At 39.3% G+C, this 24,774-nt stretch overlaps 1 protein-coding gene across 1 annotated transcript in view; it reads right to left on the reverse strand.

Annotated features, from left to right (window-relative positions):
* The window catches only part of egfra (epidermal growth factor receptor a (erythroblastic leukemia viral (v-erb-b) oncogene homolog, avian)), a 42,314-nt gene that overhangs the window by 4,943 nt on the left and 12,597 nt on the right, over nt 1-24,774 (reverse strand). The window contains exons 2-25 of the mRNA XM_042428591.1: nt 16,192-16,343; nt 15,087-15,273; nt 14,767-14,898; nt 14,591-14,659; nt 14,103-14,221; nt 13,605-13,746; nt 12,904-13,020; nt 11,776-11,902; nt 11,581-11,654; nt 11,406-11,493; nt 11,076-11,275; nt 10,778-10,910; nt 10,241-10,331; nt 9,513-9,670; nt 7,782-7,820; nt 7,496-7,640; nt 7,145-7,267; nt 6,001-6,099; nt 4,554-4,739; nt 4,034-4,189; nt 2,630-2,705; nt 1,617-1,763; nt 1,304-1,401; nt 1,027-1,194 (exon numbers count right to left, since the gene is read on the reverse strand). Of these exons, the coding sequence (XP_042284525.1) occupies nt 1,027-1,194; nt 1,304-1,401; nt 1,617-1,763; nt 2,630-2,705; nt 4,034-4,189; nt 4,554-4,739; nt 6,001-6,099; nt 7,145-7,267; nt 7,496-7,640; nt 7,782-7,820; nt 9,513-9,670; nt 10,241-10,331; nt 10,778-10,910; nt 11,076-11,275; nt 11,406-11,493; nt 11,581-11,654; nt 11,776-11,902; nt 12,904-13,020; nt 13,605-13,746; nt 14,103-14,221; nt 14,591-14,659; nt 14,767-14,898; nt 15,087-15,273; nt 16,192-16,343 (3,026 nt within the window). The remainder of the gene's footprint in view (nt 1-1,026; nt 1,195-1,303; nt 1,402-1,616; nt 1,764-2,629; nt 2,706-4,033; nt 4,190-4,553; nt 4,740-6,000; nt 6,100-7,144; nt 7,268-7,495; nt 7,641-7,781; nt 7,821-9,512; nt 9,671-10,240; nt 10,332-10,777; nt 10,911-11,075; nt 11,276-11,405; nt 11,494-11,580; nt 11,655-11,775; nt 11,903-12,903; nt 13,021-13,604; nt 13,747-14,102; nt 14,222-14,590; nt 14,660-14,766; nt 14,899-15,086; nt 15,274-16,191; nt 16,344-24,774) is intronic.

Consider the following 24,774-nt stretch of genomic DNA (forward strand, 5'->3'; position numbering starts at 1 on the left):
GATTAGAAATAAATGTGGGGGGTCAGGTCAACAGCTGGTACAGTTTAAGTGTAACTGTAGCTTAGTGTTTCCAAAACTTTGGGGAGGGATGAACCTTTTGTTGATATAAAAGTATTGTTATACATACTGTAGTGTATTCATAATTTTTATAGTCGATATTTTACCCTCTGCGCTAACATCTCATACCCTGGTTTTCTTAAGATTTATTTTAGTTATTTAACTCTCTCTCTTTTTTTTAGAATTTACTTGGTTGGTCTTCCAGCATTCTCAGAGGCCAGCTGTGTAAAAGGTGCAGTGTGTAGAAATTTGTGGCGCCCAGCGGAACGGACTTGGCAGAAATGGAATAAAATACTCATAATTATGTTTTAATTACTGTATAATCACCTGAAAATGATAATTGTAGTGTTTTTGTTACCTTAGAATGAGCCCTTTATATCTACATAGGGAGCATGTCCTCTTCCACAGAGCCTGCCATATTGCACCGCCATGTTTCTACAGTAGCCCAGAACAGACAAACCAAACACTGGCTCTATGGAGGGCCTTTCACGTTTTTTGCAAGTTTCACGGCCACCATAGGTTCCCCTACACACTTGGAAGGGAGTGGTATTAAGTTGGTTGCAATCGGCAACCTTACCGCTAGATGCCACTAAATCTTACACACTGGTCCTTTAAGTTTGATGATATCATTGTATCATTATCATTGTTAAATCTTACACATCTTTAATTCAACTTTCATCAGTAGCGGACCACTCGTATCACAGTTATGCTTTCTGAAGTCAGAAATGTTGTCTTTTAATTAAGACATTCTTCATGGTTAAATATTTGAAATGCCAGATCACAACAAATAGATAAATCACCAATCTCCAAGTTTTCCAAATATCACCAGTGGTGATATACAATTTGATTTAATTTTAAATTTTGGTTTGCCAAAATCTTAGCTGCAGAATCACAAATGTAACCATGATGGACAGACAGCCAATCCAAAACTTTCGATCACATGCGTGTTGTTTATATAAACGAGCTTACCGTGGAGTGCATCAGCGGGGTGTGAGAAGTGCTCGGGCTGCTGAAGAAGCCATGTTGTGGCACCAGGTATTCATCTGCATCGACAGCGTCCTCCATGTCCTCCCCGCTGATCAGGCTGCGGTAGAATTTAGTGTCCGTGGGACTTGGCAAGTGCATGCGGTCATCACCCTGAATAGAAATAGAAATAGCCTGGTCAGCTTTGCGGATCAAATAGGTCATTACAAATTATCATTAAATAAACTGCAGATTTAAGGAATTTAGTCAGAATTTGTGGTACCTGAATGACAAGATAACGAGAAGGATCCCGAGCCATTTTTGTAAACTCGGCTATTAATTCCCGGAAACGAGGTCGGCTGTCTGCATCAATCATCCAACCTGTGCAGACACATCAGCAGATGTCATCATAAGATAGACGGACTTTACAACATTAATCTCAAAAAAAAAAAAAAAAGATAAAGGGACTTAACCATTATCTCTGGGGAAATTATTAGAAATTAGCTGCAGCAGCCAAAACAATAAATTCAATGTTTAGAAACACAGATTGTGACGATAATGATTACGTTATAAAACCAGCATTCCATCAAGCTTACATTTCACCATGATCATATAGACATCGATGGTACAGATTGGTGGTTGAGGCAGACGCTCGCCTTTCTCCAGCACGCCAGCTATATCACTGGCTGGAATCCCATCATACGGTTTGGTCCCGAATGTCATCAGTTCCCAAACTGTAACACCTACAGAGAGGAAGACAGTTGGTAAATATCAGTCCAGTGAGCTGTCATTAACTTTGTTTTCCTCCCCATAAAAGGGAGGAAATGAGAGTGACAGGATGTAAGCTTAGCAAATATCACACAGTATCAAAATAGCTATGTTGACAAATTGGCTGTGCCTGCAGGAGTGGGAGTTAGCAGGATGCATCTCTGTGTTGGAGGAAGAGAAAAAGGGAAAAGGAGGAAAGGAAGCCTGTCACTTCTGCCAGGGTCTGCTGATAGTTTTGCCATACTGAGCGGAAGGCATGATCAAAACCCCGGGAAAAAAAGATTTGGAAGCTAGCCCGCTCAAGAAAGCTGTTTAGTTTCTATGTGTATGTGTGTGTATGCGTGTGTGTGTGTGTGTGTGTGTGTGTGTGTGTGTGTGTGCTGGCATCTGTGCATATGTGTTTCCGAGCTGGAAGAACTGTTTATGTGGGTTGAGGCAACAAGCTCTTCTGACGTTATATTGTCCATCTGAGACTGCAGCTGTGTAGGTGTGTGCTACTGTACCTGTGTCCTAAAAATCGCAGATGCAAGCAAGATGTTCTCATTTTGTGCTTTTACATTTTGACAACTACATCCCCTATTACATCCAAAAACAACATCCTATCTGAAAACGACTGTCTTCTCTCTGCCTCACTTGCTGTTAAAACACTTTATTTAGCAATGAACACATATTTCTCCAGTGAGACTGTCACCAATACTCACAGGAGTAAAGAAACCCAGCTGTTTTACATATCTGAAGTTACACAAGGATTCAAGCGCAATCTGGGACACTGCATGCAGGATTCATGTGTTACTGGGTTATGCATACAACATGCATTCACAACAGGAAGCACAAGACTTACCATAACTCCATACATCACTCTGGTGTGTATACGTCCTGTTCAGGATAGATTCAAGAGCCATCCATTTTATTGGTACCTGTGAAATGAAAGTTTAAAAAGTAAAACATTGTAGTAAATTTGTATTTAGCACAGTAAAAAATGTTAAAAAAACCCACAAAATTATTTTCCTCTGAGCACCACAGGCACAGAAGATATACATTTATTTATTGAGTGATAGCTTATTAATTATAACTTAACATCTTGTCACATTTGGCTTCTTTACTCAATGTAGCAACGGATTATGAATTTAATTTCATGAATGTCTCTACTACATATGTAATGTAACTGTACTGTCACCTATTAGATCAGAATTGAATTAAAAATGCTAATTTTTAAAACTGATTTCATGTTTAGAAATGTAAACTCTAAGCTATTTGTAGACTTAATTATGTTTACAGTGTATGAGAAGCAGTTTGATGTCATCAGACAAGGCTTACTGTACTTACTGTAAGCCGCAAATGTCCTGTAATATTTAATTGACAGCATGTTTAAGTGTAGCAACTATAGTGAATGGAGGAAATCTCAGCTGTAGCAGATGTTTTTGTCTGTTTTGTCCAGATGTACTGGAACAACTGTACGGTGTCAACATCTGTCTCACTGGTGTGGGCGAGCTATAAAATACAATATAAATCTCTGGACTACAAATGAACAGTATGTCTTGATTATCATTCAGTATCATTAGTTTGGTAAAAAAAACTCAAAATGTCACGAAGTTCCAATAATATAATATGAAGAAAACTCAGTAAATAATAGTTATCAGTTAATAGTTATTTCCAGGACATGTTATCACTTGGTGCTTTGCTGAAATTAACAAACATTCAATATATTATGGAGGATATTATACTAATGGTTACTACAGAGAGGAGTGTGTAGGTCAGCCTGTAGTTTCTCACAAACACATTTTTCTGCAAGTAAAAATAGTGCTCACAAGAAACGCTGATGAGAGAAGGAACTTATTCATCATTTCTCTTAGAACTAAGTTCTCTGACAGGGACTATTTTTATACCACATTACTTACATAAGATGTAATCTAGAACAAAACTACAAATGCAAAAATAAAATCTTTCAGGAAGTCATCTGTCAAACCAGCACCCATTTTTTTCAATTATAAGAGGCTGGAAAAACACAAATAATGTTTAGATGTGTTTTTTTAATTTAGGTTGTATTGTGACTGGATGCAATATCAATCTATGATGATAAAACTAAAAAATGAATTTTGGTGTGAGGTGACTTTTAAACTTTTTAACCAGCAAACCCACAGCAGAATGTGAATGTACAAGAAGGCCTAAAACATTAAACATGGAGAGAGGAATGCTTTACACTTTAAACACTTAAGACAGGAGTCTATATTAACCTCCAACCAACCTTTCCTCCATCTGCATGATACTCCTTTTCATCTGCGTTAAGGAGCTTGGCCAGACCAAAGTCTGTGATCTTGACATGTTGAGGAGTCTTCACCAGGACGTTCCTGGCTGCCAAGTCACGGTGTACCAGGTGGCGCTCCTCCAGGTAGTTCATACCCTTTTGTCAAACAAAAGATGAAATACAGGTTGTTACATAAGAGCGGTACTTTATTTCAGTAGCTATCTAATTTACTGCAGCTGGATTAAACTGTGTCAAAACATGGCAACTTTGCTTGATCAGACATGATAAAAGATCTAAAAATGCTGAATAGTGTCATGAAAGACTTGTCATCATCAAATGATTAGTCACATCATTCAACAGTGTTTCATAGCGGTTAAAGCCTGTGTTTACTTTTCTTTCTAGCAGTGACTGAAAACCCACACAGGTATTTTATTATCACGGCTAATGTTGATAAAAAAGACACTACTATATATCTTTATTACTAACGTAACCCGATGCCTTCATGAGCTTTCTCTCTTACCTTTGCTATCTGCACACACCAGTTGAGCAGGTACTGGGAGCCGATATTGTCCTTGTTCTCTTTGACGTAGTCCAGCAGGCAGCCGTAGGGCATCAGCTGGGTGACGAGCTGCACTGTGGAGGTCAGGCAGATGCCCAGCAGGCGACACACATGGGGATGTTCAACGCTGGCCATCACATAAGCCTCCTGGAGAGAGAATGTAGTGATAAAGAAATGTGGGTTTTTTTTGTCATTTTATGTTAATTAATGTTTTTGGGGCAGTCAGGTCATACAAACAGCAAAAACCAACCCTATTATCCAGTGTAAGGGAGGTGCAACGACAAAAAAGCATCTCACAGTTTTTATGCCATCTTCTAAGGAACAAATATTGGTAGAAGTAAACATTTATTATGGCATGGCAGATACTGTAGCTTGAAAAACATAACATTCGCACAGATATCTACGGTTGGACGATAAGTTTCTTGGCAGCAGACGTACCCATTTTTTGTGGCTTGGAAACTCTCCATCATCATAATAGAAAAGCGACTTAAAAGAAAAAAAACAAGGGGATAATCCCCATTGACTGGCCACCAACAACAGGTTTCCAGTGAGGAGAACCATGCAAACACTTCAAAATGAGCTTTATTTAGCATGTTTCCTATCATGTGTATAGTACATTAATTGTATCCAAGATATTTTCTACAATCCTATTTCATTGTTCAGTGATTAAACACTCAAATTCTAGGTGTAATTCTGACAGTCTGATGAGAATGGGGTTTCAAAGCGCATTCGGTTTAGTTTTTTTCCTTCAAAATAGAGCCTCTGTCCTTAAGCCATGAAGTTCAGAGGATGTTCGTGTCCACCACAACTTCCACATGAACAGTGACTGAGCAACACAACCACAAAATCACAGGATCTAAGATGCACATTCAGCTGTTTGCATAATGCAGTTTTAACAAGCTGCTTTCTCAGTGTGGCTACAGGCTGCATTCCTTTCCAGAACACCTCAGCCTTGGATTACACACCAACGCCTACACACGGCCCTCCAATGAATTAATCCTATTTCCTACAGCCCCATGAGAGGGTCACCATGTAGAAACATGACACATTCTCCATTACAAAGAAAATAAGAAGTCATTAGTTTGAAATAAATTTGCATGCGCTGCAAATTACAGGATACATTACAGCTAAATTGACATCTGGCGGGCAATAATTGTCACTCACTTTGTGCAACACGATTAGGTTCATCTGAGCCTTTTAAATCAAGTCAAAATAAATATAATATAATAAAATGTGTGTATAAATTTTCTAACTTTAATATTTTGCTGTACAGCCATAGTCCTTTCACACCCGCAACACATACTTTACTTGAGAAGTAACATTTCAAATGAATAGCTGTTTTACTTCTGACACAGTATTACTGTAAGCTTTAAGTCCAAAAAAGTACCACATAAATCAGTGAACTTACGTCCAAGATTTCTTTGTTTGCTTTTGGTGATGTGGCCTCTCTCAAAACCTTGATGGCTACTGGGATCTTCACATCCTCTCCCTCTGGAACCCACAGGCCCTAAATGGACACAAATACGTGGTTTCATAGGCTTTAATTACACCTGAATCATCAAGTGAGGTAAAATACTGCAAACATTAGTGCTTGAACACATGCACGTACACACAAATGTTACAGTATCACAGTAACATTTGTGATACTATAAAAATGTTGACATTCATGTACTGCATGAGTGCAGCCCACCCCAAATCACATTCTACTGTATTCTATTCTATATTTGTGAGGATCCTCATTGACCTCTCCATAGTCCCTAAACCCAGAGGGGGAATGTAATTAATTAGATTTAGTCAAGTACAATTTTGAGATACTTGTGCTTTACTTGAGTACTACTTTATAATTCCACTCCACCACATTTCAGAGGGAGATATTTTACTTTTTTCTTACTTTTTAGATGCAAAATATATGATGAGCTTATAGAAAATGATTTACTGTACTGTTATACTATTCAACATTGAATAAAGTAGTTAAAATTGGCTCCAACTCAATTAGCTAAAACTTTAAAATGCTGCTTACACCTTAATACATCAGTGCAAATAATAATCCACACCTGATGAGTACTTCTACTTTTAATACTTTAAGGACATTTTGCTTCTGCTATTTTCTACTTAAGTAAAATTATGAATGCAGGACTTTCACTTGTAATGAAGTAATTTTATAGTGTGGTATTGCTACTTTTACTTTAGTAAAAGATCTAAATACTTTTCTTCCACCGCTGACTAAACCTTACCAGAAGGGTAGAGGAAGGGAGGCGAGTCCCCATAATGTCAGTGTGTACGCAGATGTCCACACAATGTGATTAATGCAAGTACACACATTGAGAGCACTGAAACTGAGAGTGGAGTCAATGATGCATGATCTGGCAAGTTAGAAATGTGTCTTTTAATTGAAAAATTGACAACAGATGTAGATGAGCGAAAAAACTGACGGGTGTTAGTTAAAAAGACTTGGCACATGCAGTACTGCAGCTTCAGTAAAGCTCAGCACTGGAGAGAAAGTTTGACAACAAGGCATTTAAGGCAAAAACCTGAGGCGTGTTATTTATTACCTTGTAAACCGTACCAAAAGCCCCTGATCCTAGCACTTTGATTTTCTTGAATTCAGGTTCCTTCAGGATTCGCAGCAGAGCCTGATTTGGTGCCTCTCCGCTTGGAGTCAGAGGTTCAACCAACTGGAAAAAAAGGATTGACTGTTTCAAATTCTTCCTCCCAAACAGCACTAGTGATTCTTTTACAATGCAATGTAGCAGATCAATACTACAAATTATAACAAAACTACCAAATACAGAAGAAAACCAAAAATTGTTATCTGAGCATACAGCAGACCGGTATCTCTGTAAGTTAATCCTTACATCTTGATGTCTCCCTACACACATGGTGACACAGTTTCCTCATCTTACCTCTCTCTCTTGGAGAAGTCTGCGCATGGTCCTCTTCCTCTTGATGTGGCGTCGGCGTAGCAACACAAAGACAGACAGGCCTGCAACAAGAACAGCCAGCAGACCACCAACTACACCGGCCGCAATCATGGAGAGACCAGAAGGGCTGAAAGACAGGAGAGAGCTGATTTGAGAATACAGTTAGAAAACAGAGCACATTTGTGAATTAAATCAACCCAAAGAGATGAAATTAGAATGACTCTATCTTAGGCCGAGGCAACATCAACAACCAGTGTTATTTACTCACCTTTTTCTCTGGCAGCCTTCAAGACCATGCCCAATGCACCTGTAAACAAACCAGTGCAAAGAATCTGATGTAACTATACCATCACTGCAAATTCACAGAGCCATCATAAGTCCATGGATTTCCTATAAAGCTGAATGATGAGGGAAAAATGCTTTGCAATCAGTGTTCACGAAAAACCACACTTTCATGTTTCACAAAATATCTGACTTCACGAACAACAGTTCAATCATGTGTGCGCAAAATAGATGAGAAGCTGATTTCTACAAGTGAAAGCATCCAAGTTCTTAGCAATTTCCTACAAGTCTACAATAGTAAATGCCTCAAATGGATGCATCAATCACTGGGGTCAACTGGGGTCTGTTTATTTCCATTTAGTCCAATGTAGCCATAACATACCAAACTAGTGAAAAATACATAATTTGTGGAAATGCAAATCCTAGTTTTTGTCAGAAAAAATAGCACCAGACAGATTGTAGTGGTTAAAAGGACATTCTAGTATCCCTGAACCACTTCCTTCCACACTCATCAGTATACCACCATGGCTGAATGTTGATAGTCCATCATGGAGAATATTAGGTCTGCTTTCATTTCTGTCAGAGTTATTATTGTTTTGTTCTATACTGCAAGGCTGACTTATTACCGCTGAATACTGAAATGAATGGAAACCAACAGCAAAGGTACAAAATAAGAATTCAGAAATTTTCTAGAATACTGTATGCTTTGGAAAGGTCATGTTGTATCAAATTGTTGCAGAAAAATGTACCAGAGCAAAAAAACTATCTTTTGAAAATAAAAAGGGAATCAGAGGTCCAAGCAGCAAAGTGTTCTTTAATGCCGGCAAAAAAGGGGAGCAATCAGCACTTTACAACGAACCAAATCGCTCCAAAGGTTTTTCCTTCGGGGCGTAGTTTTTATTCCCTTGGGTCGGCATAGGTCACACCTATCATCCACCCTCCCTAATTTTTGACCAATTATTCTGTTACTTTTATCTCTGTCACTCGTTGTTGGTCAAAACTCTTCAAAACATATTCAATTCTACCTGATTATATCCAATTTTTATATAAGTATTGGGAATCATTTTACACCATTATTGCCAAGTTGTCTTCTGGCCTTTTATTTTTTTTATAAATTATTCTAGTCATTTTATACCCTTATTTCTTGATCTCCTCCAGAGAGTATTTTTTTTAAAAGGTGAAGACTTTAATGCAGACCCAAGCAAAGTGACCTTTTAATACAAACACACTCAAATTTCTCCAGTGTATGATTATGATTCTTCTATCGTGCCTCTATACGTACATTGTGATTAAATATGGTTCATGAGATTATAACTACACCAATACAAATTGTATCACAATAACCCTTATTGCTTATAAACTTATAAAATCAATCTGCATAGCTTAATATTGTCTTTAAGCACACCAATGACATTTAATGAAAATACAACACAGTCAGAAGAAGTACTATAAAGCGTATCTGAGCTGTAGTGAATAGGCAAAAATTCAAAAGCCCAAGTATGGTCTGCAACATCTCTCCTAAATTGTCCAATTTCATCATTAATCTGAGAACGAATTGCCTCTTATTGAAAGCCAACCTCACTCTCTAATCCGAGCCAACAATAAAAGAGCCTTCAGGCTTGGAATACATTTCTGCATCAACATTACGACAAACAAATGTTTGCTATACAGTTGAAATGTACTGCCAGTTCTCAGGTCGGCTGAACAATGCTTTTACCCTTGAGTGCAGTTTTTGTGGCATAGCTGGCACACTTTCATCTCATCTGCGTATTTCCACACAAGCGTGTCGTCCTCCCCTGGCACGCCTTGAGGACAGCGAGACACACAGAACAGTCCATCTCTGAAGTTGGCACACTTGGTACAGTTTCCAGAACCCTGAAAAAAAAGAGACTCATTATGTTTACAACTCTGTTGAGAGTAGTAGTAAATATTATGTAAACTGCACTCATAGTAATAATTTCTCAGAGCAAGCCGCATCCATCTTCCTTATAGAGATGGAAATATTTGGCAATGAAAACCCACAGTCAGGTGCTTTTAGTTTAGGCCAAAATAAATCAGTAATCTGAGACACTTTTTGCAATCAAGTGCTGTAATTTAATATTTTCTCTATATTTGCCTATTTCTCAGCCTGTCTACTTCTATTTCCGATACCATATATTTCCCAGAGTTACATTTAACTACACCAAAAATTGTGCCTGAACTTGCTGTTTTCAATCAAAGATGGGATTATGAGCGTATAAAAGAAGACAGTGAGCTAACTAGATCACACAGCCACACCTCTTATTCAAAACGAAACATGTCTTGAGGCTGCGCTACAGTGGTCTTCTGTGGCTGCTGTTGATGGAGAAATTGGTAGCGCTAACACTTCTGCAGCAGATTCCATGCTGCATAACACTGCGTAATTCTTAATTTTATAATTATAGTTTAGTTGTTTGTGGCACGTACAGGAGCACTGCAGGTTGCTGTCCCATTCATGCGTTGACACTCTGGGTGACATTCCATGCAGGTTTTATTCATGACTGCCTCCCGCGGCTCTCTGCAAAAACAACAACAAAGCTGACAGACTCTCACCACTGACACACCTCATTTCAAACAGTTACAAGTAAAGTGAAATTCTTGATCCCTTTTTCGAGGGCAGAAGTTAAATTGTAAGCACGTTGAGATTCAATGTTTGACAGAGATCTGCAAAGATAAACAGATGTGAGTGAATGTGCCATTTCAGCTACAGTGTTTGTCTTATATCTACTGGAGGTTTAACTTCAAAATACCTTGGATCGTATTTGGTCTTAGCATTGCTTCAAAAACAAATCCCCAACCTCATCTAATATCATGGTCTGGAAATGCTCATTGTATGAAAATAGACTGTGAAGGAGTTATCTACAAAGCAAACAGATCTGATATTGAGACTGTTTGTTTGTCCAAAATAAGGAACATTGCATTTCAGAGCTTAAAAAGGCAAAAAACCCAAGATTCCTCCCTTACCCCTCCAGGATGTTGCAGGAGTCAACACAGCTCCCATCACGGCTGTAGTCACGACAGGCGAAACACATGTCCGGGCCAGGGCCCCAGCAGCCGATTGTGGTACACTTCCTGTCACAAGTGTTGTTCCTCAGAGCTGAAAACAAACATACAATCTCAAGGAAAGATCTTTCCCGCATAATTATCCAATTTTGAAATTAGAAATCATTAATTAAATCCGGCTTGTGCATTGTGTAATCAGAAATTGAAAAACAACAAAAGGGTCTGACTGCATTTGGCATGGGGAGCTAAATCTATTTACCACATGTGGAAGCATCAGCGATTTCGTCTATAGTGATACTTTGGCTTTTTGATTTGAAGAGCCGCGTCCAGTGGTTTTTGTTGGTATAGCAGAGGTTATCATTCTTAATAATGACCACATCTCCATCGCTGATCTCTTTGAGGGAGCGAAGGCCAAGGTAGTTGATACCGAGCTGAGTCACAACCATACTGCGGCTTCCGCTATCAAGGGAATAGATGGAACAGGAAGAGAAGAAGAAAAAAAGGAAAGATTTTATGACAGCCTTGAATAACACTCAACTTGTGATCCAGTGGTTGTGAATCTACGGGGGGGTCTTTACATGGAACATACCGTTTAGTTCGTCCTCGAATGATCTCCAGATTTTCAAAAGGACTGAGTGAGGTCATGTTCTCTGGCCACGTTTGAATCCACAAGTACCCTAAAGCAACAAATGTTTTGTTAATGGTGAGATGCTTCAGTGTGCATTTAGTGTGTCATGCATTACTCAGGTCTTACACAGTCTTACCGGTAATTTCTTTAACTGTCTTAAACACATCAAGCTGGGAAGGGTCCATCTCTGGTGTGTTGGTGTATGAATCCCTAAAAATAACAAGAATGTACATATTATCTGCTATGAGTAAAGGTGCTCAGTAACCTATTGCAAATATAGTTGATAGAGATGGGCATGAAGGCTGTAATGCTGTTAATGTCCTTGACTTACCCTTTAAATGATGTTTGGATGATAGCAATGTGACCATTGAGTTTCGTGCAGTTTTTAAAGGATGCAATGTTGGTGGCATTGATCGACAGGGTGTGAATCAGCTCTCCCGATCCAAGTCCATTACACACTGTTTACAATTAAGAAAACAAATATCAGTATAGGAATAATTTTAAAAGCTCTTGGCCTTATTCTAATTTGGGGAACAAACCTAAACCAAACTGAGCAGGGCATTCTAGAGAAATCAAACTGTGATAGAGGAAGTATTCAAACCCCTTAGAAACAACAACACAATAACAGTAAGAGTACTAATCATTATCAGCAAAATGTGCTTTAAATGTAACAGAACTTGTCATATAGACAGTATGTCCCCTTTGGCTTACTGATGCACTAACATGTAAGCAGCATTTTATTGTTGCAGTTGGCTGAGGTGGAGCTAATTATCTTACGTAGTTACATCTATTAATTACATTTTATAAACTGATGATAAGGTTTGTATGTATACAGATCTGGTAAAGAAAGAAAGTTGCTTTCTTGCCAAGAGAAAAGATTACTACCACTTTCATGTCTGTATGCTAATGATGAAGCTACAGCTAGCAGAGAGGAAAGTGCTTGCTTGGGTCAATACAAAAGTTGACAAAATCTGTCTACCTGCACCTCTATAGCTCACAAATAAACACGTTATATCTTAAAGTTTGTTTAATCCGTGTAAAAACCAAAGTGTAAAAATGACAAGTTGTGGTTAAGGGGTTAGCTTCGTATTAAACTGACATATATATGTCAGTCTGTAACTATAACTCTCAGCAAGAAACCAAATAAGCGTATTTCTCAAATTCTGAAGTATTCTGTGATAAAAATTCTAAACTGAAAGTTCACATACGGCTGAAAGTTTCAAGAATATCTTAGTCGGTAAACTTTTGAATTTAGTGTTTTTATCACAGTAAGAATGAACCTCTATGCTTATGTTGTTTCACATAGATCCTTTCAGTATACTCTATAGTACCTGTCAAATTAATATAATGGCATAAAAAGTGCAGTATGTATATGTACTTAGTGACATTCCACCACTGCAAACTCGCTGTATGAGTCAGAAGGATGTCGCCTGGTTGCACAGTAATAGCTTTACCATACCTTTGGGGCACAGTCCATCACATTTAGCGCACTTCCTGATTCCTCCCTCGTCCACCTCGTATGTGTTACCACTGCACGTTCGCACACAGGCTCCATGATCAGTCACCACATAGTTATCTAGGATGATTGCAAAAAATACAAGATGCTTACTTTATAATCATTTAATATTGAGCATTTACAGGCTAATTATTACAAAGCATTTCGGCACACAAAGCCAAAAAGACAATAAAAACAATCTAATTTTACTTTTCAGCAACAATAACTTTTAAGCACAGAGCAATACTGTGGGTCATGCAGTAATACTGGGACATGAACTGTGTAAGTTAAACTGAGAAGGAGCAGTTGTTGCATTAACATGCCCTGAAACTCAATCATTTTCTTTTCATGTTTATACAGTTTATAATTAAACTGAGACAAACTGTAACCACTGAATGTCTAACAACCCTGAAGGACAACCTGGGCATTTGTTCAGCATATTGCAATGTGAAAAAGCTCATATTCATGCTTCATGTGTTTCATATTGGCAAGTGAGGCCTGCCAGATTTATTTAATTTATCTTGACTGTCAAGACAACAACTACAGTGCATGCTTTTGACATATGGGAGTAAAATATAAATATCTAGAAGCAGTGTGAAAGCAAAACTCTGGCTACTAAAAGTAAAAAAAGGAGGATTAGTTTCTCTGTTTATAGTCATTCTTACGTGGGCAGCTCTTGACACAGGTGGCCCCAAAGTTGTACTTTCCATGTGGGTTGGGTACCAGCTGGTGCAGGTTGGGGTCGTAGCGCATGAGGCCCGGGCAGGAGTCCTTACACACCCCGTCATCCTGGAAGTCCCGACAGGCCTGCAGCACAAACAACAGTCATCCAGTATACTGGGACAATAACAGAGCCTCACACTAATGATAACACTGCATTCCTCTATCACAGCCTCAGCTTAATCCTCAGACTTGCACAGAGACAGAGGGATAACAGAGGTTGATACCCAAGGCACTGCCAAATGCAAGATTTAATCAGCATTTATATGTCTCATTGGTATGGAAACCAATAACAATACTTCTAATCGTGAAAAACAAATGCTGCTGAGTGAGAGCTTTGATTTCTTAGAGGCTTCTCATACAGATTTAACAGAGAAACATTCAGTGTCCTTCTTCATCATCATTATTCCTGTCCCCCATATGAAGGTGTGTCTTTCTCTCACCAGACAGTCGGTGGGCCTGGGTCCTGTGCAGCCTGCGGCACAATGTTCATTACAGCAGTCACTGGGTGAAGGTCCTTTGCATCTCTTAGAGCACTGCTGTGCACAGTTCAGCTTTGTTACTGGAGATAGGAACAAGACAAATTTAGTGGAAGGACAAGTACCAAGTGGATTTTATTAAAGCTGTAAACTATAACATTGTCTATGTTCAAATTATGGCAAACACATTGGAGTATGTTTGCCAAGTTGTTTCACTTTGCTGTTGGTATACAGTGAAAATGTTAATAATCGACCAAGTAATGCAAATATAAATGTTTTCCTGAAGTGATGAAGTTAGACAGCAAAGATATATTTTTAGTGTATATACACAGTGCACAATCAATGATATATTAACTAAAAAGCATTACAGATTTCAGCTTTAATACAGCATACAGTATGTACTTGAATTTTTGTTTTCACATTATGAAGTTAGATCACAGATCAAAGCTTACAAGTCTGACAGTTTTGAGGACCAGGTGCCCAGCATGAGCCATTGAAGCAGCTTGAGTCACACTTTTTACCTATAAAAGCAGATCACAAGAAACAGGGAAAATGTTTTATAAAACCCCTGGAATAAGCAGATATAATGAATTACTTTCAGTCGTCTGCTGTAAAATGTGTTACTTACAAAGTGGATTGTTGCTGGCCACAGGGAGCTCCATGTTGGGTTTGTTTTCAATGTTAACAATATCATACCACTGTATTGTCTCCACATTGCATAGCTGGTTGGTTCCAAACTTCACACCTCCTTTAAGAATTTCTGTAATGGAAAACTTCTACGTGAATTCACATAAATGTACACAATCCATTTTAAAACAAACCAATTTTAATATTTACATTTTTATTAAAATACTGTGCTGCCATTAAAAAAATAAAAGCTGAGTTTTATTAGTAGACTTTGTGAGAAATCCTGTCACAGAAAATGTGAACATGGAGAGGTGCACTGACCTGTGAGGCTGGTCAGGAGAAGCTGACTGGTGCCTTGACCTGTGGCTTTGTCACTATTAGCAAGCACAGCGAGGGCAAACCCTCCCTCGTAGAGGGAATGACCGCGAATGATGCGCAGGTTTTCCAGAGGAATCCTGGAAGCTGTGTTGAGGGCAATCAGGACGTAGCCTCCCACTTCTTCAATTGACTGTGAGAAAAAACATGAAAAAAAATCTGGTGTGATGATGACTGAAGAAGCAGATGTGCTTGAGCTGACTAAATGAATTGGCAATGAATAGAATTCTATTTCCTGCATTTATATACAGTACATTTATCATTTTTTTCATGCAATATGGTGACATTGATTATAAAATTACTGTATTAGTAATGCACTAACCCTATTTAAAATAACATTTTGTTTCACTGATAGACATCACTGCATTGTTGCTAAAAAGATCACTGTCCTTTACTGACTTTGATTGGTATACAGTTCTAGCAACCTTTTCATAGAACATATAAATACACACTGTTGCCTGTAAATAAAAATTTAGATTCAACCTAAGACAATTTTCTTGTTCTTGTTACCACTCCTAAAGCTTATTGTAGTGAGCGCATGGTAACAATTGAAATATGACAGTTCGATTAGGGAGGTTTTATTGAGTAGAATCAAATTGAAACTGTAATAGTGAGTGGGGCAAAAATCGGATTTTGAAAAAAATGAGGAGCACATGACGCCCCCGTCCTCAGTGGAAACGCTCTTAGAATTACTGCATGATATGTGCTGACTGTATGCTATTCTGTGTTTGTGTGTGCTTGCTGGCTTGTGAGTGTGTGTGATCCGTAATCACATCTGCCCAGTGTTCACCACCTGGTCGTTACAGCTGGGGTTCAACCGGAACGTTATAAACACTCTGTATCATGCGTCAATACGGGCTCATTCTCCACTGATTTTACTTATCTGTGCTGAAGTGATAAGAACAGTGAAAAGCCTGGGAAGATCCAGAACAGATTGTCTGGCAAAATTGCTTCAGACCACCAAGGAGACAACAAAAAATGATAAAAGAGACTTTTTCCCATATGTCATGTGCATGTTTAGCCTCCACCGCTAATAGAGTGCAGTCTTTACCCTGAGGAAGGACAGGTCGCGGTGCTCTTCCATATAGGTGACCTCTAGATTCTCCAGGACCACAGTGCAGTTGCTATAGGTCTTCACCATGTTCAGGTAGTGGTCCTCTTTGGAACCAAGAAGGTTTAAACGGTTGGTGATGCCTTGACATACTGCAAGGAAAGACAGAGAAAAAAATTGAGAATTTTTCAGACTCATTTGGATGTTACTTGAGACAAAGTTGTAAATCATCTGCAATTGCCTTTGTCCAGCGCCAACGGTGCTATCAGTCAGCTTATGTAACACACTGGCTCAATTTATGACTTTCTATGTCTCTGTTTGTGAATTCAGTCGACGCAGTCATAACTTGGCCAGCTTTTATGTAAAAATAACCAATCTGGGATGCATCTACAATAGGAATCCAATCTCCACGACAGAGTGAGTTCACGCTCATGAGTCAAAGTGAGCTGGCTGTATTTATACTGGCAAAGGCCTGGATCTTTCCACTGCTAGGAAGGCTAGTTAAAACAACCACCGCGACCAGCAGTTCCAGGCTGTTGTGTCATTTCAGAGAAAAGATTTGGTGTGTCACAGATTCCATGAGATTTGTAAGTGTATTTCTTGAGGGAACTTGAGATCTTTAAATCTTATTATAATTAACGGTCTCAATAACTTTAGCCTAGTTTAAGCATCAGATTTTAGGGCAAGTTCTTGACATGACTAAACAACAAATGGAGGCTTAAATCAAATGCAGATCTGTGCACTTTCTTGAGTTTTCAGTTCCAACAACAACAAAGACATTCACAGGACTATAATAGTGGGCTGATAATGTAGCCTATCTAGCGTTATGCAATGAAGTGTTAAGGAAGGTAGTATTACTGAAGAACAGAAGGCACAAGAGGCTTTTTCTTAATGAATGTAGTCTTGAAAGGAAGATTGCGTGTCTTAAAAGACAGTTTGTCTTCCTCTGTTGCGTGTTCAGTCACCCCCGAGCTGGTCAGACAGGTTCTGACTGGTACTGGTAGAAAGAGTCAACTGTGTTGAACACTGTGACACCCCTCCAACACGCACACACACACACACACACACACACACACACACACACACACACACACACACATACAAACACTCTGCACATATACATTATAATAATATAATAGATTTTTTTTGTTTCAAGTCTGGATCTTATGGGTGAGGGTTCAATGTGTGAAATATGTTCTAAAAAACAAAAGATTCCTCCTCCTGTTTATTAGAAACGCTGGCGTTGGTGTAATCTCTCTTGGGTCACATTCCACAACTTGTCTGCTCTTGACTGCAAAGAAAGCCAAAACATGTGCTCCAGATTCTTACACACACCTCACAACTCTGTACATAACAGTTCACTCAGTTGCAGTTTGGCATTTTACAATTCCTCACATAAAAGGAAAAAGACAAAATCTCATATTTCATCTCAGTCAGACTAGTATAAGGAGCCAACATTTTGTGAACTTCCTCCTCTGCAGTGTGTTTTACTCATGTTGTTATTTTGAGTTCACACAAACCAACAGCGAGAGGCACCGAATCAGTGAGAATTAGGAGCAAACAGCTGTCACCCACCCTCCCTCTTCTTCCTCCTCATTAGTTTGTCCCTGAGGGATCTCCCTGACATGAACCCTGCAGTCCACCAGTCTCACGCCCAGGCAACAGAGGCAGACTAGCAAAAGCAAGCTGACTGTTTTAATTAGAGGAGCCATGTGAGATGTAATTAGCCCTCTTATTATTACTCAGACTGAGAAACCAAACTGTAATAAACAAAAAGGTTGTCATGACTGCGGGTCTGAATATTAATCAACCTGATCTGGACATCCCAAATGACAGTTTGCTAATAGGGATACTGATTATGGTTAATTGGTTTGTTGTTATACCATATACAGTACAACTATGTATATCAGCTGCATACAGGCTGCTTCCTGTCTGAATGTTTTCTTCTGTTAACATTTATGATGAGCAGTAAAGGCTACATGAGGCAGGTGACTAAAGGTTCAACAAACTTCCTCTACCAGAGGCTCAGACTTATGTGGCACACAAAAAGGAAACAAAACTGTTGATTGCTCAAGCAAGTGGCAGACACAGAAAAGATAATCCTTGACCAGTTCTTGATTTAATAACTCCATTGCAGGTGGTACAACAACCTGATATTATACCGCCATAAACTGACTTCCTCATCAGATTATACATGATAAAGAAACAAGGTCAGATTGTATCAATATAGAAGTTATAACTGAGAGATATAGTAGCTTCAAGCTGTAAGGATCACCAACTGAATAATTTTAGCTAGTTTTATTTAACAACACAACCCGCTATACATGAAAACTCTTTAATACATGAGTTAGATGCAGTCATAAAAAATTGCGCAACTTGCAAACTACCTTTCTGCTAGTGGAGAGAGACAACAGCTAGAAAACAAGAATATGCAGGTTGGAAGACACAGGAAACTCAATTTTTCCATAGCACCTGAATCAATTTTGACTCATCAAACATATTCAAAACACAACTTGCTGTCTGCAGTCTCCTTAAATGCAAGGGTGGGGCTTGCAGTGACGTAACTGATACTCTGACAAAGACTAATTCCCGATTGCTTCACTTCCTCCAGCTGTATTGTCGTCACAAAATGTCCAGGAGGTTACTCTAGGAGCAAGGAGTGGCAGTTCTGGTGTATCTCTGCCTAAGTACTGCAAGTGTGTGTGTGAGTGTGTGTGTGTGCGTGTGTGGGTGGGTGTGTGTTCTGGCATGTGCAACACTCTTGCTGAGAGACTGGGCCATAGAAAACATTCCCTGGATTGTGCTGTGCTGATCAGCACCCAGTCAGAGCTTTGACAAAAGACTCGATAAACCCGATCATTAGTCATCTAAGCTTGCAGCAATGTGCGGTGGCATATCACTGTTTTTAAGTTTACTTGTGGACTAGTGTTGGAAGTCAAGGGTGTCAGGGTAGATATTTGTTTCTTGAGGCTATATCTGAGCAACTACAGAAAAAGAAACTGTCTAAGCTTATTATGTGAGATAATTTGTTCATTGTTCTGGTCCAAAAGAAGTGTATACTTACAAAGACAATGAACAATAGAAGCATTCCTCTCTGTCTTTCCAAGCAATAACGCACTCAAGTTGAGAACTGATATGCTACTGTTATAGTGACGGCAGGCAAAATCTGGAATAAGTACTTAAATCTTACCATATAGTGCTTTAAAAAGTTTAAAATTTACTTTTACAAACTAAAATTGTGTATGTAAAAGGGAAAATCACAATTTCAATAGAATGCTTTCAATACAACAACATCAGAAACCACCAGCTGATTTTTGCATTGAATCAACATCTCTCAGCAAAATTTGAACTTGAAAGCTTTCCAAATGTGGCATTTACTGAGGGGTTGTTCCATTGAATTGAATATATGTTACAAGATTTTTTTAATGTAATTATTACCATCTCCTTTACTACATAAACAGTGTTGGCATCAAACTGTATTTGACAGAAAAGGGGGTACGAGTGAAGCAGGGTATAAAAACCAAAGTCACGGCAGAGAAAGTTACAGTAAACTTTTGAGACACTTTAACTAAACACAGTAAGATCAAATGAACAATAACCATTCAAGAAAATGGTCAAAATCTGTCATAAATTCACATTTTGAGGTCTCATTTACATGTTTGGGTGAAACTTCATATTTTTCTTGCCATGGGAAGAAAAAATGAAAGTCCACAAATGCAAACCAAACTTTCCTGGGACAATAACTTCCAAAACCTATCTAATGGTTTCCTTTGGCACACTGAGCCATCTACTATACATTTAAATCATCCTGCTTTAGACTTTACTACAGACAACAGAAATGGCCCTGTCGCATTTTCTTCCTCTCATTCGTTACCTGCAATTCAATTACCCTGTATCCAGAGTCCAATAATCACATTATCTGAAAACTTATACATAATTAAAGGGAAGGAACAATGCTAACTGACATTCTTGTTTATTTCTCTCTCTGAGTCAACAGCATTACAGCAAAGTATCTTATGTAACTCAATCAGCAGTGTTCCTCCGCTGATAACAAATCAATGCCAGGATTAATTCCCTTATTTAGGTGCAAATAATGGTTAACCCCCTAATATTTCTCGGCAGATGTATATTAAGAGGATGTTGATAAGCAGAAATAAATGCACGTTCTGCTTTTATTGGCCACAGTCTGGGTTACGTTGAGTTGCATCGGCTCAGATTTCTAGACCTTCACATTTCAGGGGGAGCATAAATCTCCTAAAGCCCACTATCAGTGAATGAAGAGGAGGGGAAAAAAAAACACACTTCCTCAATTCCTTCTATGCATTCAGCTCCTCCTCTTATATTTTCCAACTGGCTGAGATTCAGGAGGAGATGATGTATCAAATGTCATATAAAGAAAAAACCATTGAAACAAGAAGGCATGTGGATTCTATGATGGTGTACTATATTTGTAAAAAAACATACTTTGTAGTTGGACTTATAAATTCATGATATCCTGCCCTCTGTACAGGGGAAACGCAATCTTTCTTTGCGTGGGAGATGCATCAATCCCTTAGAGAAAACATCTTGGGGCGTCTAAAAAGAAAAAAGGGGGCCAGTGAAGACTAGAGGATACCCCCACCACCTCCCTCCCCATCCCTATTGAATGCAACAACACAAGCCCCTCTGACATCTCAGGAAGTTGATCTTCCACAGGGTCAGTTCCAGACAGCTACCCCGCGATGCTGAAACAGATGGTAGCTGATTGTCATCTCCAGGGGAGGAGGATAGGAGGACAGCCTAACACTAACTGAATGTACTATTGGAGAAAGGAACGTGAGGGAAAGGAAGTGAGAAAAAATAGAAAAGGGAGAGTCAGGAGTGGTTTGTGGTTTAGCTAACCGACATGTAGATGGGATGTAGCGGCTGGCTGTGGGGTCAAACTGCGGAGAGGGCGTGTAAAGCCTCACACTTGATGTACGAACATTACTGACCTTTCTCTTAAGGCTTACAAAGGGGGAAAAAACTTTTTCAGCACCCAGCTGTAGCACACAAGCAAATGAAGCGTTCCACTGAATACGTCATGTCCTCCTCAGAGTTCAACCCCTGCGACTGGCCCTGCCTCAAGTTTGAGCGAATGTCAGTGGAGTTTGGTCTACTAAAAGCTCAGCAAAGTGACCAAATAAAGACCAAAAAGGCTTATGTTTACTCTCAGCTCCTGAAGAGTGCTCTCTAGCAGTGAGTGAGACACTCCAGATACCTGTGGCTGGGTCCATCATAATGTTTACTCTCTACCTCAGTGTGAGGAAACGGTGGATTTAGGTTCCGCACAAACACAGGAATACAGCATGTATACTCACACTTCTGCATAATGTGATCGCCATTTCTTAGACCTTGTGGCACATAAATGTCTCCCTAATAATGTCACATCTGAGAACCAGAACCAGAACTGACTTTTAGCGCAATTAATTGTTTAATTCTTGGGTGTAAATGAATATACAAACATTCAGTGTGCTAGTCCTTGGGAAGCAGAAATCACCTATATTTTTTTTGACTCAGCATCCAGACAAGAAAGCTGTATGTGTGTTCAGCACATAGATTGAAGATGAATATACTAAACTATACTAACTCCCCCAAAAAAGGACTAATTTTTTCAATTTCTTCAAAGGGTATGTAGCCATGTTGAAAGTCTTGGATTTATTTGTTTTGGGATATTTGTTACCATTTCTACTGCCACCACAATAAATTCAAGCTGAATGGGTTTTTTAAATGTTCATAGTAATAAAAGAAATTCAACCAGAAACTGTGTCTTTATCACTCTGGGTAATACTCAGAGTTCGATGTCAACAGGTTTCATAGGAACCAGTTCTTTGGAAGAAAGTAGTTCCAATGAAACCTGTTTCCAGTAAGTCTGTGGATTATCCAGAGTAACAGTTACACAATTTCTGGAGAATATCTTAAAGTTGCTGTCATCATTGTTTTTATAAATCAACAATAAGACAAACTATTATCTGTTATGTGATGACAAACTCGTGATGACAAACCCACAGCGAATTATCACGAATTCTACAGTTCCTCTTGGCTCTAGCATCTTTCAGTTCATCATTTTAGTTTTACAACCTGCAACTTTTACTATTTTGAAACCCCTTTTTTATCAGTTTAATTTCTAGTTGCAGCAGGCAGCTGGATTTTTTTTTTTTGTAAAAAAGCTCAGATAAACCAACGTTACTCTACCTGCCAAGCACCACACAGCACACAGACAAAGTTAGTGGAGTGGAGAATTTACTGTAGCAGCTAAAGAGCCAAGTATTTCCCTCAAGCATTGAGAGAGCACAGAACAGAGCTAAAGGGAGGAAATATCAGATTTTTATTCACCTGCAGGTCACAGAAAACAACTCCAATAAATGCTAATGTTGCTCTGTGTCTGCCTAAATAGGCAACTCTTTGCTAACACATTCGCCCATAACAACTTTATAAAGTGATAATATCTTAATTTTGTGTTTAACGCCTGTTGCTGTGCCACTAAATGGAAAAAAAGAGAAAAACATCTGTTAATTCAGGTTTTCAAAGCTGTGGGCAACACAAACAAAATTCAATTCCCCTCCATAATAAAAAGCTGTGGCTAGAAAGTACAAGAGGTAAATGAGAAAGTATGTTTTTTTTCATAATTTGGATGAAACAACCCTTTAATTTAGTAAAAATATTAATTTATTAGGTAGTTACTGATTTACAAGAGGATCTTTTATTGCATTCATGCTGGTTATCCTTTGAGCTGCTGCTGTGAATAATCAGCATGCTGTACATTTATCTCAATAGTCAGTGATGCCTTCATTACTCAATAGCAATATCCATTACGGAAGAGATAAATACACCATACATGATAGGAGATGAGTTAAAAAGGCATAAATTACTGAGTACCAAGTTGATGTATTGGAGTTCGGTAAACACAGCTGCACCCTTATTACTCTCCAGCTGTGACCAACACATGAGGGGCCCAGCATGATGGCCCAAATAATCAAGCAATACATATAATTAGTCAGATAATTCTCCCATGCACATGCCCTGTTGGAAAGTCCATTATTCCTCCATAAAGGCACCAAACAATCCCACTCCTGTTACCCAAAACTCACACAACCACTGCTAGCCCACATTTAAATTCCAATAATGCACCCACCATTCTCCTGAAATGTTCCAACATTCAACCCACTTCCTCTTTAAAGTCCAGACATTCTCCCTATTGAAGACCATTCTAGCCAAGACAACCCCCCACCCCCTTTTTTTTTTCTTTCTTTCTCCTTCCCTGTTAAAACCATACTCCTCTTCAATCCCACAGGAAGCACGAGAGGAAGACTGGAGAGGGAGTGGGCGGCGAACGCATTGCCGCTAACTCACTGCTCAATGTCTGTTTCTCCCCCCTCCACCGGCCGTCACTGAGCCATGCCTGGAAAAGAAGAGCTGAGGACGAGAGGCAGAGAGGGAGAGAGAGAAAGAAAAACAACAACCACAAGCAAAGAAACCCACACATTTCACACATCATTCCAGCAGGAGAAAGCAGCTGTGATTCGGGAATCCCCTATTGGTTTAAGCATTCCCAGAACAGAACAGCAGGCTCAGGTTGGAGCACATCAACAGAGAGGACAGATAACTCTCATTCACTGGACTCCTCACAGCCTTTCTACTTAAGGGTTTCTTATTTTTAGACCGATCGCTGACAGGCTCGTTTCTGTGTAGGTCTAACCGCTGTTTCGCAGCGTTGCCTGCCAACAACTCTGTTACTGCCTTAGTCATGTCTCCAACAACTCTGCCCCACTGGAGTTTTCACAGAGAGAGACCCCATAAAAGGAATATTCTACAAAAGCCCCGGGGTTTGCGTTAGTAAGATTTACTCTGTTGCTCAGCCCTTACTCACCATCTCAACCTCTGCTTTACACATCAGCAAGCCGTTAAATCCACTGATGAGTAGTTTCTTCCTCATGCACATTGGCAGAGGGCAAGAGTCAGGGACAAATGGAGCTCAGGGAATTAGTTTGTACAGCCGAGGAGCTCTCATAATGTTCAACACTGTGAAAGGGTATTCTGTTACGTTTTGCGTTGTACTCGCCAAAAGCGTGACCAATTTAATTTGCACAAGGAAGCTCGGAAGAATTTTTAGCAATGTCTTCCTGATGACACATCAAACTGAAATCCTTGAAATGTAAAGGAGTGCCACTGCCAAGCACTTGGGGTCCCGGAGTGCTCAGTAATCTTCAGAGTATTTTCAAAACATCTCCAACATAGTAGTGTGAACAGCAACAACTGACAGAAAATGGTGCTAGTTTTTCATCAAGCCCACGACTCGCATTTCATCTATTGTTAACATGCTGGGCGTTATCCTGTTCCTGACAAAAAAAGCACATCACACATGGTTAACAAGCTCCAAAACAATGCGTTAGCTTGTTTAAGATGATTATGACTGAGTAGGGTGGTTGTTTCAAGGCCGCCCCCTCACTCCAGAAACACAGAGGGGCTTTTGCACAACCTACGGCCTGGCTGCTTTGTGTCAGTCATCAAAGGCATCAGACTTGGCAGACTAGACCCTTTTCTCGCTATCAGCTACACTGCTGA

The sequence above is a fragment of the Thunnus maccoyii genome, chromosome 12 (genome assembly GCF_910596095.1).
Source record: "Thunnus maccoyii chromosome 12, fThuMac1.1, whole genome shotgun sequence".
NCBI lineage: Eukaryota > Metazoa > Chordata > Actinopteri > Scombriformes > Scombridae > Thunnus > Thunnus maccoyii.